This window comes from Salvelinus alpinus, chromosome 21 (genome assembly GCF_045679555.1).
Source record: "Salvelinus alpinus chromosome 21, SLU_Salpinus.1, whole genome shotgun sequence".
Taxonomy (NCBI): domain Eukaryota; kingdom Metazoa; phylum Chordata; class Actinopteri; order Salmoniformes; family Salmonidae; genus Salvelinus; species Salvelinus alpinus.
The window spans coordinates 16,039,053-16,054,249 of NC_092106.1; the positions used below are offsets into that span (position 1 = coordinate 16,039,053).

The 15,197-nt window shown below is 45.4% G+C and overlaps 1 protein-coding gene across 1 annotated transcript in view; it reads left to right on the forward strand.

Annotated features, from left to right (window-relative positions):
• The window catches only part of LOC139547913 (schwannomin-interacting protein 1), a 385,387-nt gene that overhangs the window by 13,185 nt on the left and 357,005 nt on the right, over positions 1 to 15,197 (forward strand). Inside the window, exons 2-4 of the mRNA XM_071357097.1 lie at positions 4,243 to 4,310; positions 6,079 to 6,165; positions 11,089 to 11,236. Of these exons, the coding sequence (XP_071213198.1) occupies positions 4,243 to 4,310; positions 6,079 to 6,165; positions 11,089 to 11,236 (303 nt within the window). The remainder of the gene's footprint in view (positions 1 to 4,242; positions 4,311 to 6,078; positions 6,166 to 11,088; positions 11,237 to 15,197) is intronic.

The following is a 15,197-nucleotide window of genomic DNA, read 5'->3' on the forward strand; positions in this document are numbered from 1 at the left end:
TGCAATTACACATGTTAAAGTGAAAGTTACACATGTGGAGTGTTCTTACATGTGAAACTGCAAATGTGTGTGTGTGTGTGTGTGTGTGTGTGTGTGTGTGTGTGTGTGTGTGTGTGTGTGTGTGTGTGTGTGTGTGTGTGTGTGTGTGTGTGTGTGTGTGTGTGTGTGTGTGTGTGTGTGTGTGTGTGTGTGTGTGTGTGTGTGTGTGTGTGTGTGTGTGTATGACTGTGTGTTTTGACCCTGCTTGCTATCCTGAATGTTCCTCCTTTCTGCAGTGCTATCTTCTTGGTCATTATCGAAATGTCTGCATTATCATTCCAACAAGAAAACAAACTGAGAGAATATAAGTTTCAACAAACAGACAGAATAAAGAGACTGTAGTTGTGTTGTCTCCCTCAGTGCTCTACCAGACAGAATAAAGAGACTGTAGTTGTGTTTTCTCCCTCAGTGCTCTATCAGACAGAATAAAGAGACTGTAGTTGCGTTGTCTCCCTCAGTGCTCTACCAGACAGAATAAAGAGACTGTAGTTGTGTTGTCTCAGTGCTCTACCAGACAGAATAAAGAGACTGTAGTTGTGTTGTCTCCCTCAGTGCTCTACCAGACAGAATAAAGAGACTGTAGTTGCGTTGTCTCCCTCAGTGCTCTACCAGACAGAATAAAGAGACTGTAGTTGCGTTGTCTCCCTGAGTGCTCTACCAGACAGAATAAAGAGACTGTAGTTGTGTTGTCTCCCTCAGTGCTCTACCAGACAGAATAAAGAGACTGTAGTTGCGTTGTCTCCCTCAGTGCTCTACCAGACAGAATAAAGAGACTGTAGTTGTGTTGTCTCAGTGCTCTACCAGACAGAATAAAGAGACTGTAGTTGTGTTGTCTCAGTGCTCTACCAGACAGAATAAAGAGACTGTAGTTGTGTTGTCTCCCTCAGTGCTCTACCAGACAGAATAAAGAGACTGTAGTTGTGTTGTCTCCCTCAGTGCTCTATCAGACAGAATAAAGAGACTGTAGTTGCGTTGTCTCCCTCAGTGCTCTACCAGACAGAATAAAGAGACTGTAGTTGCGTTGTCTCCCTCAGTGCTCTACCAGACAGAATAAAGAGACTGTAGTTGTGTTGTCTCAGTGCTCTACCAGACAGAATAAAGAGACTGTAGTTGCGTTGTCTCCCTCAGTGCTCTACCAGACAGAATAAAGAGACTGTAGTTGTGTTGTCTCCCTCAGTGCTCTACCAGACAGAATAAAGAGACTGTAGTTGTGTTGTCTCCCTCAGTGCTCTACCAGACAGAATAAAGAGACTGTAGTTGCGTTGTCTCCCTCAGTGCTCTACCAGACAGAATAAAGAGACTGTAGTTGTGTTGTCTCAGTGCTCTACCAGACAGAATAAAGAGACTGTAGTTATGTTGTCTCAGTGCTCTACCAGACAGAATAAAGAGACTGTAGTTGTGTTGTCTCAGTGCTCTACCAGACAGAATAAAGAGACTGTAGTTGTGTTGTCTCAGTGCTCTACCAGACAGAATAAAGAGACTGTAGTTGTGTTGTCTCCCTCAGTGCTCTACCAGACAGGATAAAGAGACTGTAGTTGTGTTGTCTCAGTGCTCTACCAGACAGAATAAAGAGACTGTAGTTGCGTTGTCTCCCTCAGTGCTCTACCAGACAGAATAAAGAGACTGTAGTTGCGTTGTCTCCCTCAGTGCTCTACCAGACAGAATAAAGAGACTGTAGTTGTGTTGTCTCAGTGATCTACCAGACAGAATAAAGAGACTGTAGTTGTGTTGTCTCAGTGCTCTACCAGACAGAATAAAGAGACTGTAGTTGTGTTGTCTCCCTCAGTGCTCTACCAGACAGGATAAAGAGACTGTAGTTGTGTTGTCTCAGTGCTCTACCAGACAGAATAAAGAGACTGTAGTTGTGTTGTCTCCCTGAGTGCTCTACCAGACAGAATAAAGAGACTGTAGTTGTGTTGTCTCCCTCAGTGCTCTATCAGACAGAATAAAGAGACTGTAGTTGCGTTGTCTCCCTCAGTGCTCTACCAGACAGAATAAAGAGACTGTAGTTGCGTTGTCTCCCTCAGTGCTCTACCAGACAGAATAAAGAGACTGTAGTTGTGTTGTCTCAGTGCTCTACCAGACAGAATAAAGAGACTGTAGTTGCGTTGTCTCCCTCAGTGCTCTACCAGACAGAATAAAGAGACTGTAGTTGTGTTGTCTCCCTCAGTGCTCTACCAGACAGAATAAAGAGACTGTAGTTGTGTTGTCTCCCTCAGTGCTCTACCAGACAGAATAAAGAGACTGTAGTTGTGTTGTCTCCCTCAGTGCTCTACCAGACAGAATAAAGAGACTGTAGTTGTGTTGTCTCCCTCAGTGCTCTACCAGACAGAATAAAGAGACTGTAGTTGCGTTGTCTCCCTCAGTGCTCTATCAGACAGAATAAAGTGACTGTAGTTGCGTTGTCTCCCTCAGTGCTCTACCAGACAGAATAAAGAGACTGTAGTTGTGTTGTCTCAGTGCTCTACCAGACAGAATAAAGAGACTGTAGTTATGTTGTCTCAGTGCTCTACCAGACAGAATAAAGAGACTGTAGTTGTGTTGTCTCAGTGCTCTACCAGACAGAATAAAGAGACTGTAGTTGTGTTGTCTCAGTGCTCTACCAGACAGAATAAAGAGACTGTAGTTGTGTTGTCTCCCTCAGTGCTCTACCAGACAGGATAAAGAGACTGTAGTTGTGTTGTCTCAGTGCTCTACCAGACAGAATAAAGAGACTGTAGTTGCGTTGTCTCCCTCAGTGCTCTACCAGACAGAATAAAGAGACTGTAGTTGCGTTGTCTCCCTCAGTGCTCTACCAGACAGAATAAAGAGACTGTAGTTGTGTTGTCTCAGTGCTCTACCAGACAGAATAAAGAGACTGTAGTTGCGTTGTCTCCCTCAGTGCTCTACCAGACAGAATAAAGAGACTGTAGTTGCGTTGTCTCCCTCAGTGCTCTACCAGACAGAATAAAGAGACTGTAGTTGTGTTGTCTCCCTCAGTGCTCTACCAGACAGAATAAAGAGACTGTAGTTGTGTTGTCTCCCTCAGTGCTCTACCAGACAGAATAAAGAGACTGTAGTTGTGTTGTCTCAGTGCTCTACCAGACAGAATAAAGAGACTGTAGTTGCGTTGTCTCCCTCAGTGCTCTACCAGACAGAATAAAGAGACTGTAGTTGCGTTGTCTCCCTCAGTGCTCTACCAGACAGAATAAAGAGACTGTAGTTGTGTTGTCTCAGTGCTCTACCAGACAGAATAAAGAGACTGTAGTTGCGTTGTCTCCCTCAGTGCTCTACCAGACAGAATAAAGAGACTGTAGTTGCGTTGTCTCCCTCAGTGCTCTACCAGACAGAATAAAGAGACTGTAGTTGTGTTGTCTCCCTCAGTGCTCTACCAGACAGAATAAAGAGACTGTAGTTGTGTTGTCTCCCTCAGTGCTCTACCAGACAGAATAAAGAGACTGTAGTTGTGTTGTCTCAGTGCTCTACCAGACAGAATAAAGAGACTGTAGTTGCGTTGTCTCCCTCAGTGCTCTACCAGACAGAATAAAGAGACTGTAGTTGTGTTGTCTCAGTGCTCTACCAGACAGAATAAAGAGACTGTAGTTGCGTTGTCTCCCTCAGTGCTCTACCAGACAGAATAAAGAGACTGTAGTTGCGTTGTCTCCCTCAGTGCTCTACCAGACAGAATAAAGAGACTGTAGTTGTGTTGTCTCCCTCAGTGCTCTACCAGACAGAATAAAGAGACTGTAGTTGTGTTGTCTCCCTCAGTGCTCTACCAGACAGAATAAAGAGACTGTAGTTGTGTTGTCTCAGTGCTCTACCAGACAGAATAAAGAGACTGTAGTTGCGTTGTCTCCCTCAGTGCTCTACCAGACAGAATAAAGAGACTGTAGTTGCGTTGTCTCCCTCAGTGCTCTACCAGACAGAATAAAGAGACTGTAGTTGTGTTGTCTCAGTGCTCTACCAGACAGAATAAAGAGACTTTAGTTGCGTTGTCTCCCTCAGTGCTCTACCAGACAGAATAAAGAGACTGTAGTTGTGTTGTCTCCCTCAGTGCTCTACCAGACAGAATAAAGAGACTGTAGTTGTGTTGTCTCAGTGCTCTACCAGACAGAATAAAGAGACTGACAGAGTTATGACTGAATCTTGCAGCAGCATTTTCATCTTCCCTGTTATCCTCCGTTCAAGAAGAAACTGCTCTTGTCTTTCTGGGATCCTGTGTAGGAGGAAGAGAAGAGGCACCATCGCTTCTGCAACCATGGTGGAGGACAACAAGTGCTTAAGATGGAGAGGTAAAGAACATTTAACCAACCGTCTACTCGACACAGCAACGAATGTTACTTTCAAGTGCCTTAAACACTGTCGTGACTTTACTTTCAGTAATCTGATCACTGTTATTTATCTAATCAACTATGTATGTTTAATTGTTACCCGATAAAATTAATAATGTAACAATTAACTCATTAGGATTTGGGGCACCACGAGAGAGTTTTTATCTATTTATTTTCTCCCCAATTTTGTGGTATCCAATTGGTAGTTACATTCTTGTCCCATCGCTGCAATTCCTGTACGGACCCGGGAGAGGCGAAGGTCGAGAGCCGTGCGTCCCCCGAAACACGACCCTGCCAAGCCGCACCAATGTGTCGGAGGAAATACCGTACACCTGGCGACCGTGTCAGCGTGCATGCACCCGGCCCGCCACAGGAGTCGCTAGAGCGCGATGGGACAAGGACATCCCGGCCGGACAAACCCTCCCCTAACCCGAACGACGCTGGTTCAAGTGTGTGATCGAGAGCGGTTCTTTAAAGAGTTACCATCTCCCGAATTAAACTCTAAAGGTCTTTACCTATCAAATCCATAAACAGTCAACTTATTAATCATCATAACCTTGACTTGTTACAAAAGACATGGAGAGGGCGAGAGAGAGACAGAGACACTTAACGTTGGTACATTTTAGAAACTACTCTCACAGTAATCATATACTTTGCACACGAACTGCCGCCCATTTGGAGTAAGAAATCATTAATGTATTTTCGTGTAAATGTCTTTGTTCTTCGTGCATTTCTGCCAGAACAGGCCTTCTTGGAAAGGTTGTTAGGCCTTTTTTGCGGCATGCTAAGGCTCTGATTGTCCAAAAGGGGTCCCCACCCGTCTTCTACTGTTGCTCTCCTCTGCCATCACCCGGCTTCTGTCGACCCGTGGTGTTGTCCTGAACAGAACTACAGAGCTATCTCTACTTCCACTCGCTCTGGAAGAGGATTCTTTGAAGATAGGCCAGCCGTTTTGATGGTTCTCAGTTGGGTGTTGAGAGTAGCGTACTACAGTGATTTGAAAAGAGTAGTAGAATGGATCCACTTAAATTCGCTTTTCTACATACTTTACTTAGGACAGCTAATCAGCCATACCAGTGATTGCTCGGGAGGTGACTTCATTGTCTCTACCTCATTTTGAGATTCCAAGTTTAAACCACTTTAAATGTGAGCTGCATCTCAACGTCTCTCTGGTCTGATATATTAATTCTTAACCCATAATTTTATACGGTTCTTCAAAAGGGCGGTTCCCCCAGGCTGACACACTCTCTGACCTCACTCAAGGGGGCGGTGACTACTTACTTGTACAAAGTTCTAGAAACAATTTCCTGTTGTAGTTTCTAAAATCACATCCCTCTCTTAAAACAAAATCACTTTCATCATTTTTCATATTTCATGCACAACACATCGGATGGACACACACATACTTTCAAGTTACAGTATTTCTTTTATAATTTTTTTAATGACATCACAAAATAACAACCGAAATGACATTATTATTCTGTAGATCGCCTCTGACCATTCCCCACATTCTATATTTTTCCAGTATTCGCTTTAGAACGTGTTAGAGGTTCAGCGGGAAAAGTGTGTTGAAACAAGAGGGAGATAGCTGAATGTTCTGTCCTTGATTTACAACAGGGCATGAGCTGTCAACCCCCCACCAGTTCAGATCCTGACCCGTTCAGATCCTCACAGGACAGTCATGACACTTCCCTGTCCCTGACTGTTCTTCCACTATGTATCACTGTAGGAATGTTTACCTGAGGAGTGAGGAAGAGGATGACAACAGTCCTCGTTGCGTGGAGCATCAGCGCTACTGGGAGACCAAGGCCATTGTGTGAGTACAACCTGTAGTACTGTACTGTGTTTAATACACACCACCAGGATGGGTCATTGTGGAGAGAGAGAGCGAGGGGTAGTGGCACAAATGTAAATGTGGGAAGTGTTTGTAAATGTTTTTTTTGTTTTCCTCCTTGTATGTAATAGTTTGTGTTATGTGTGTGTGAGTGTGTGTGTGTGTACATGCACCCCTGTGTATGGTCAGGTGTGTCCCCCTCTCCCCTCTGTCATTGTGTTTGCCTGTCTCCCATCCATTCCCAGGTGTGTTGTTGTGGTTGTAGTGGTGATGACATCAATCCCACCGTGGCCTTAACCTCTCTTGGGCACGTGAGACGGTAGCGTCCACCTCTTCAACAGCCAGTGAAACTGCTGGGCGCCAAATTCAAATACAGAAATACACATTATAAAAATTCAGAAAACAAAACATATTTTACATAGGTTTAAAGATTAACTTCTTGTGAATCCAACCACGGTGTCAGATTTAAAAAATGCTTTACGGCGAAAGCATACCTTTCGATTATTTGAGAACATAGCCCACTAGACAAATCATTACAAACAGTAGCCAGCCAAGTAGAACAGTTACACATGTCAGAAATAGAGATAAAATTAATCCCTTACCTTTGATGATCTTCATATGGTTGCACTCAGCAGACATTCATTTACTCAATAAATGTTCCTTTTGTTCGATAAAGTCTCTTTATATCTAAAAACCTTCGTTTGTTTGCGCGTTTTCTTCAGTAATCCACAGGCTCAAACGCAGTCAAAACAGGAAGACACAAAAATCCAATTTGTATCCGTAAAATTCATAAAAACATGTCAAACGATGTTTATATTCAAACCTCATGTTGTTTTTTGCCTAAATAATTGATAATATTTCAACCGGACAATAACGTCGTCAATTTAAAAGGTAAACAAGAAACGCACTCTCTCGGTTGTGCGCATGAAAAAGCTCTGTGACCCTTTAGGGTCCACTCATTCAGACTGCTCTTACTTCTTCACTTTACAGAATACAAGCCTGAAACTATTTTTAAAGACTGTTGACATCTAGTGGAAGGCATAGAAACTGCAATTTGAGTCCTAAGTCAATGGATACTGTAATGGCATTGAATAGAAAACTACAAAACCAAAAGAAAAACCTACTTCCTGAATGGATTTTTCTCAGGTTTTCGCCTGCCAAATCAGTTCTGTTATACTCACAGACACTATTTTAACAGTTTTTGGAAACTTTAGAGTGTTTTCTATCCAAATCTACAGGTTATATGCATATCATATCTTCTGGGCCAGAGAAGCAGGCAGTTTAATTTGGGCATGCATTTCATCCAAAATTCCGAATGCTGCCCCCTACCCTAGTGAAGTTAAACCAATTCACCCTTTGATTGGCTTTCTACGGGAGGATCAGAGTTAATCTGCGTCTGTGTGAAGCCAAAGCCTACCTTTAACACCATGTGAGAGGAACATGAACCCAACCTTTATAGCTGTGGTTATAGGGGGTCAGCTATCGCCCCAGGCTGCCTTTTCTGGAAGGACTAGGAGGCTGGAGTAAACACATTTAGGAGGGCATGGATGGAGAGCGGGAGGTATGGAGGGATAAAATAAACACATTTGAAGAGTGTATGGAGGTAGAGAAGGGATGGAGGGACGAAGGTGGACAGAACAAGGGATAGAGGGGGGTAAATTCATTGGTGTGGGTATGGATGGGGGGAGGTAGAAAGAGAGGGGGGGTATAGAAGAAGTGAGGGAGGTGGGCAGCGTAAACCTATTGGTTTTGAAGCGGTGGGTTATGGCTTAATTCAATTTGTTCCATTTGGCTCAGCTGGCTCCCTGCTCTGCTGGAGGTGAATGTGTTTCTCCATCGGGTAATTGATCCTACACATCACCCTGGACCCTGGAGCTGGGGTTATTGGAAATGGAGAGAGGGATAGAGGAGAGAGTGGAGAGAGGGAAGAGAGAAAGAAGGAGAGAGAGAGAGATGAAGTGTGGGAGAAGGAGAGAAAGGGAAAAAATGCAATATGCCACACTATGAAGTGGTTATCAAGCCTCTCTCCACTCTCCAGAGGGAATCACTGTATACAAGGGCAGTGATATGACCCATAGAACCCAGCAGACACACTGTCCTCACTCTATCCTGGGCTTCATTTCCCCTTAACCAAAGTTAAACTTAATCTGTTTTATCTTGTGCTTTAATCCATACATTTGGAAGTGCCCACTAGACTTCCTCTATGTATGTCAGCGGTGGCCGGTGCCGTTTAAGATCAGGGAGGACTATTATTTTAATTTGATTGAGCATGGCCTTATTTCTATTACAGCATATTGGATGACTGTCATTCATGTTCCATTCACCCAGCGCAATGTAACATCGATAGGTGTAGGCTACTACATGATACTCGAATTTGTCCTGTGCCCATCATGAGGTTTCTGCAACCTAGCCTACAAATGAATGGACAGAAATTAGCTGTCTTCCGGCTACACCATGGTGCTACCCTACAGAGTGCTGTTGAAGATAATGTAGACCTTCGTTGTAAAACAGTGTGTTTTAATCCGTTATTTGGTGACATGTTCATATATTTAATATAGTTTTATCTAAAAAGGAGAACTTTTTTAATGTTTAATGTTTAAATTTTTCTGAAATTCACTGAGTAGGATGGTCCTCCCCTTCCTTCTCCTCCACTGTGTGTGACCTTGAGCAGTGAGAATGTCAGAATGTACTTGTACAACATACAGTGCCTTCGGAAAGAAATCAGAACCCTTGACTTTCTGCAGATTTTGTTAGGTTACAGCCTTATTCTAATAGGGATTCAATCTTTTTTTCCCCATCATCAATCTACACACAATTACCCATAATGACAAAGTAAAAACACGTTTTTAGAAATGTTTACTAATTTATAAAAGAAAAACCTGAAATATCACATTTATGTAAGTATTCTGACCCTTTACTCAGTACTTTGTTGAAGCACCTTTGGCAGCGAATCCAGCCTTGAGTCTTCTTGGGTATGACGCAACAGGCTTGCCACACCTGTATTTGGGGAGTTTTCCCATTCTTCTCTGCAGATCCTCCCAAGCTCTGTCAGGTTGGATGGTGAGTTGCTGCACAGCTATTTTCAGGTCTCTCCAGTGATGTTCAATCAGGTTTAAGTCTGGGCTCTGGCTGGGCCACTCAAGGACATTCAGAGACTTGTCCTGAAGCCACTCCTGCGTTATCTTGGCTGTGTGCTTAGGGTCGTTGTCCTGTTGGAAGGTGAACCTTCGCCCCAGTCTGAGGTCCTGAGAGCTCTGGTGCAGGTTTTCATCAAGGATCTCTCTGTACTTTGCTCTGTTCATCTTTGCTTCGATCCTGACTAGTCTCCCAGTCCCACTGAAAAACATCCCCACAGCATGATTCTGCCACTACCATGCTTCACCGTAGGGATTTTGCCAGGTTTCCTCCAGAAGTGACACTTAGCATTCAGGCCAAAGAGTTCAATCTTGGTTTCATCAGACTAGAGAATCTTGTTTCTCATGGTCTGAGAGTCTTTTGGTGACTTTTGGCAAACTCCAAGCGGGCTGTCATGTGCCTTTTACTGAGGAGTGGCTTCCGTCTGGCCACTCTACCATAAAGGCCTGATTGGTGGAGAGCTGCAGAGATGGTTGTTCATCTGGAAGGTTCTCCCATTTCCACAGAAGAACTCTAGAGCTCTGTCAGAGTGACCATCTGGTTCTTGGTCACCTTCCTGACCTTGCAAGGCCCCTTCTCCCCCGATTGCTCAGTTTGGCCGGGCGGCAAGCTCTAGGAAGAGTCTTGGTGGTTCCAAACTTCTTCCATTTAAGAATGATGGAGGCCACTATGTTCTTGGCGACCTTCAATGTTTCAGAAATGTTTTGGTACCCTTCCCCAGATCTGTGCCTTGACACAATCCTGTCTCGGGAGCTCTACAGACAATTCCTTTGACCTCATGGCTTGGGTTTTGCTCTGACATGCACTGTGAACTGTGGGACCTTGGATAGGCAAGTGTGTGCCTTTTGTTAGGTTCTGACAAACAGAGTGAAAAACTAACGGAAAACTCGTCAAAGCTCAAACCAAGTTTATTCACCCAATGGGTCAAACAGCTGCAAAGACAAAGACATGTTTACACAAGCACATATATTTATACCTTCCTCCTATGCTGAGTCTCCTCCTTTCACATCTGGACAGCCAATATATCTCTGTTGCTAGACAGGACTTTAGTGAGGCCTGTTTATTCTCACTTCATCTAACCTGACCTCGGCAGAAATTCCTCACTCCCCCCCAACTCACGGCTGTCCTACCTTATCTGTTGACTTGAACCAGACCGTGGCCCTTCTCCTCTCCATAGGATACCTGAGATTTAACAATAACATGTTCTTCCTGCATTCCCCTTTCTCACTCAGTAGATTTCCATACCCTCAGTTCTAATATGGTAACATAACATATTTCATATTTCAAGTTTAGAAGTTAGTACACAACACTTTCCAAATCATCATTAATTTAATTTACCATAGGTGGACTCCAATCAAGTTGTAGAAACATCTCAAGGATGATCAATGGAAACAGGATGCACCTGAGCTCAATTTCGAGTCTTATAGCAAAGGGTCTGAATACTTATGTAAACAAGGTATTTGTGGTTTTAATAAATGTGTAAACATTTCTAAAAACATGTTTTCGCTTTGTCATTATGGGGTATTGTGTTTAGATTGCTGAGTTTTTTATTTAATTTAATCAATTTTAGAATCAGGCTGTAACGTAACAAAATGTGGAAAAAGTCAAAGGGTCTGAATACTTTCCTAAGGCACTTTATAATGATACTGATATTGTGGTCTGTACAGTTTTATTTCAATAAAAAATTCAACAGCACAGGCAATCTCACATTTCAGTTCCAGATTTGACCTCCTTATGTGTAATTTATATATTTTTTGTTTTTCTACCCAGAATTCAGCGGGCCTGGCGTGCCACACTTTACCGCAAAGAGAGCTGGCAGGGGGATTGCGAGAACCGTACACATCATCAGTGTGTGACGGAGTCGCTGGAGTCCTACCAGACGGCTGTGATGGATGAGTTTGGCCAGGACCTCTCTCTGGTAAGACCAAGAGATTCTGGTGGTATGAATGAGCAAGGCCAGTTGAGCTTTCTCTGCAAACTATCTTGTGTGGGCAGCAGAGCTTGGTGGCATAAGTCCTAATGGAGGAAAAAAACAGATGGATGGATGGATGAAGAGGAAATATATTTACCTCTATAAGCAAACGAACTGTTGAGGGCCTCAGCTGTTGGTGACATGAGGAAAAGGAGGGTGGATGGATGGAGGGAGGGAGGGAGGGAATGAAGATGATGCGTGTACGTCTGGGGCACGACGGGGGTGGTGGCGGAGGGGGATGTGATGAGTGTTGGCGAGGTGCCCAGATCCTTAATTAGACGTTAATTAGGTGAATTTGCAAAGTTGCTTGATTGATTAATAAAGTGCCTCTGCTCTTGTCCTCGCCCCCTTCACCCCTCCCTCCCCACTCAACCCCAGAGAGTGTGGAGGGGAGATAAACAGTGCTCACAGGGCATGGCAAGAAAGCAACAGGCAGGGAGGAAAAACAACATCATGGGCTGCAGATCAACAGAGGAAAACAGGAGGAAGGAATAAAGAAAAAGGGTAGGCAGTGATAGAGGGACTGTCATGGAAACAAACAAATGAACAATAGAGTGCTTTTGAAGATAGGAGGGTAGAGAGAAGGGTTGAGAAGGTGAAATACCTAATATACTATTCGGAAAGAGGGAAGGGGATAGAGGAAGCCACATGTTAGATATACTGTAGATGGACATACAGATGGACAGACATATTGTCCAGAAATGACCTCAATCAACAGAGAGGGGCATACTTCCCCACACCGTTGATTGCGAAAGTTATTGAGGAAGTTTGTTTGCCTAAAACTAAGGGAAGAAAGTCTCTTTCTGCTGGGCTAGCACAAACGCGTTGTTGCCATTTGTCCTGTTATTTCTGCTTGGCTAGAGATGGTACACAACAATAATTAGTCTGCAACTGTCCACACACCTACACACACAATGTGTGTTTGTGTGTGTGTGTGTCTATCTGAACGTGAGTTTGTGGGTGTGTGTGTGTGAGTGTGTGTGTCCTATGAGATAGTGTGAGGCAGCAGATGGGCCGTGTCTCCTGTTGGAGGCTTCCAGTAGGGTTGGAGGGGTTGTTCTAGTCTGTTTGTTCTGGATGAGGAGGTTTGTTCTTCATTAGTACACAAGCAGATGTAATATAACATCCCCTTCATTAGAGAGAGGTAGAACAACCACTTTATCTCTACGGCTCTGTTCCTCCATGGCTGTTTGGGGGGTGGGGGTCCCTGTCTGTGTCTTTCTCTCTACGGCTCTGTTCCTCCATGGCTGTTTGGGGGGTGGGGGTCCCTGTCTGTGTCTTTCTCTCTACGGCTCTGTTCCTCCATGGCTGTTTGGGGGGTGGGGAACCCTGTCTGTGTCTTTCTCTCTATGGCTCTGTTCCTCCTTGGCTGTTTGGGGGGTGGGGAACCCTGTCTGTGTCTTTATCTCTACGGCTCTGTTCCTCCATGGCTGTTTGGGGGGTGGGGAACCCTGTCTGTGTCTTTCTCTCTACGGCTCTGTTCCTCCATGTCTGTTTGGGGGGTGGGGAACCCTGTCTGTGTCTTTCTCTCTACGGCTCTGTTCCTCCATGGCTGTTTGGGGGGTGGGGAACCCTGTCTGTGTCTTTCTCTCTACGGCTCTGTTCCTCCATGGCTGTTTGGGGGGTGGGGAACCCTGTCTGTGTCTTTCTCTCTACAGCTCTGTTCCTCCATGGCTGTTTGGGGGGGTGGGGAACCCTGTCTGTGTCTTTCTCTCTACGGCTCTGTTCCTCCATGTCTGTTTGGGGGGGTGGGGAACCCTGTCTGTGTCTTTCTCTCTACGGCTCTGTTCCTCCATGGCTGTTTGGGGGGTGGGGATCCCTGTCTGTGTCTTTCTCTCTACGGCTCTGTTCCTCCATGGCTGTTTGGGGGGTGGGGAACCCTGTCTGTGTCTTTCTCTCTACGGCTCTGTTCCTCCATGGCTGTTTGGGGGGTGGGGAACCCTGTCTGTGTCTTTCTCTCTACGGCTCTGTTCCTCCATGGCTGTTTGGGGGGTGGGGATCCCTGTCTGTGTCTTTATCTCTATGGCCCTGTTCCTCCATGGCTGTTTGGGGGGTGGGGATCCCTGTCTGTGTCTTTCTCTCTACGGCTCTGTTCCTCCATGGCTGTTTGGGGGGTGGGGAACCCTGTCTGTGTCTTTCTCTGTACGGCTCTGTTCCTCCATGGCTGTTTGGGGGGGTGGGGAACCCTGTCTGTGTCTTTCTCTCTATGGCTCTGTTCCTCCATGGCTGTTTGGGGGGTGGGGGTCCCTGTCTGTGTCTTTATCTCTATGGCTCTGTTCCTCCATGGCTGTTTGGGGGGTGGGGAACCCTGTCTGTGTCTTTCTCTCTACGGCTCTGTTCCTCCATGGCTGTTTGGGGGGTGGGGAACCCTGTCTGTGTCTTTCTCTCTACGGCTCTGTTCCTCCATGGCTGTTTGGGGGGTGGGGGTCCCTGTCTGTGTCTTTCTCTCTACGGCTCTGTTCCTCCATGGCTGTTTGGGGGGTGGGGAACCCTGTCTGTGTCTTTCTCTCTACGGCTCTGTTCCTCCATGTCTGTTTGGGGGGTGGGGAACCCTGTCTGTGTCTTTCTCCTTTCCTCCCTCCCTCCCTCCCTCCCTCTCTCAATCCCCTCCTGCTATACCTCACCTTCTCCACCCCTCCCCCCCCCCCCCCCCCCCCCCACCCCCCTCTCTCTGTACGGTGGCTGTGGTGCTATCTCAAGGACACATCCATCACTGAGAGGCCAACACTGCATTGTGTGTGAGTGTGTGTGTGTTTATATGCGCCCTGAGCCCTAAGGGACCTTGCCACTGGCCTGGAGAGAAGGGGATGTGAAGGTAGGGGTTCTAACATACATAATGCATTATACAGTACATGGAGCAGTGATCCAGAAGAACACACATATTGATACAAACCCAGTCAGGTCCAAATAGAACGACAGAAATACACTAGATACTGTAGATACTATCCACAAACTCAAGCACAAAACACCAATAGCTACTGTAGTTAATTATCATAATAGGCACACCTGGACACATACTGATTCTCAGAACCTTGGCTTTTGGAGATGTCAAGGTTTCTCCTCTTTATCTATATACTGTACTGGTGTGTGTAGTGTGCACACTCACCCCGTCCCCTATGTATTATTTACAGCCCAAACGGGGCCAGGTCTGTCTAGCTGATAGTAAATCAATGGAATTACGATGGCGATGCTGCTGTGATGGCTAGCCTATGGGCTTCCCTGCTGCTGACAGCTCCACCTATAAGAGATCACCCTCTCTGACATACGCACACACACACACATGCACGCATACTCAGATAAAATAAAGTTAGAAATAAAGTGAGAAGCTTTTATGGGCTGGGTTGATTTGAGTTATATTCAGCATGGGGATTTTTACACACTCAATATGTGACGTTACTGACAATGTCACAATACTGCAGTGTCCGTAAAAAGCTGACGTGTGGGTGTGTGTGTGTGGGTGTGTGTGTGTGTGTGTGTGTGTGTGTGTGTGTGTGTGTGTGTGTGTGTGTGTGTGTGTGTGTGTGTGTGTGTGTGTGTGTGTGTGTGTGTGTGTGTGTGTGTGTGTGTGTGTGTGTGGAGGGCGGCGAGAGCAGGGTTCAATGGCTGTCGCCAAGGCATGTTCGGTCATGTTTTTTCACGGTGGAGACGTGTTTGAGTAAGCATTCCCTGGAGTATGTGTGGGAGATCACGCTCTCGTCTTTCAGACCCCAGTGTCTAAGGGATGGCTTATTTTTCTCTCCTTCCTGTCATCCATCGCTCTTCAACACACACACACACACACACACACACACACACACACACACACACACACACACACACACACACACACACACACACACACACACACACACACACACACACACACACACACACACACACACACACACACACCTTAGACTCCCATCTC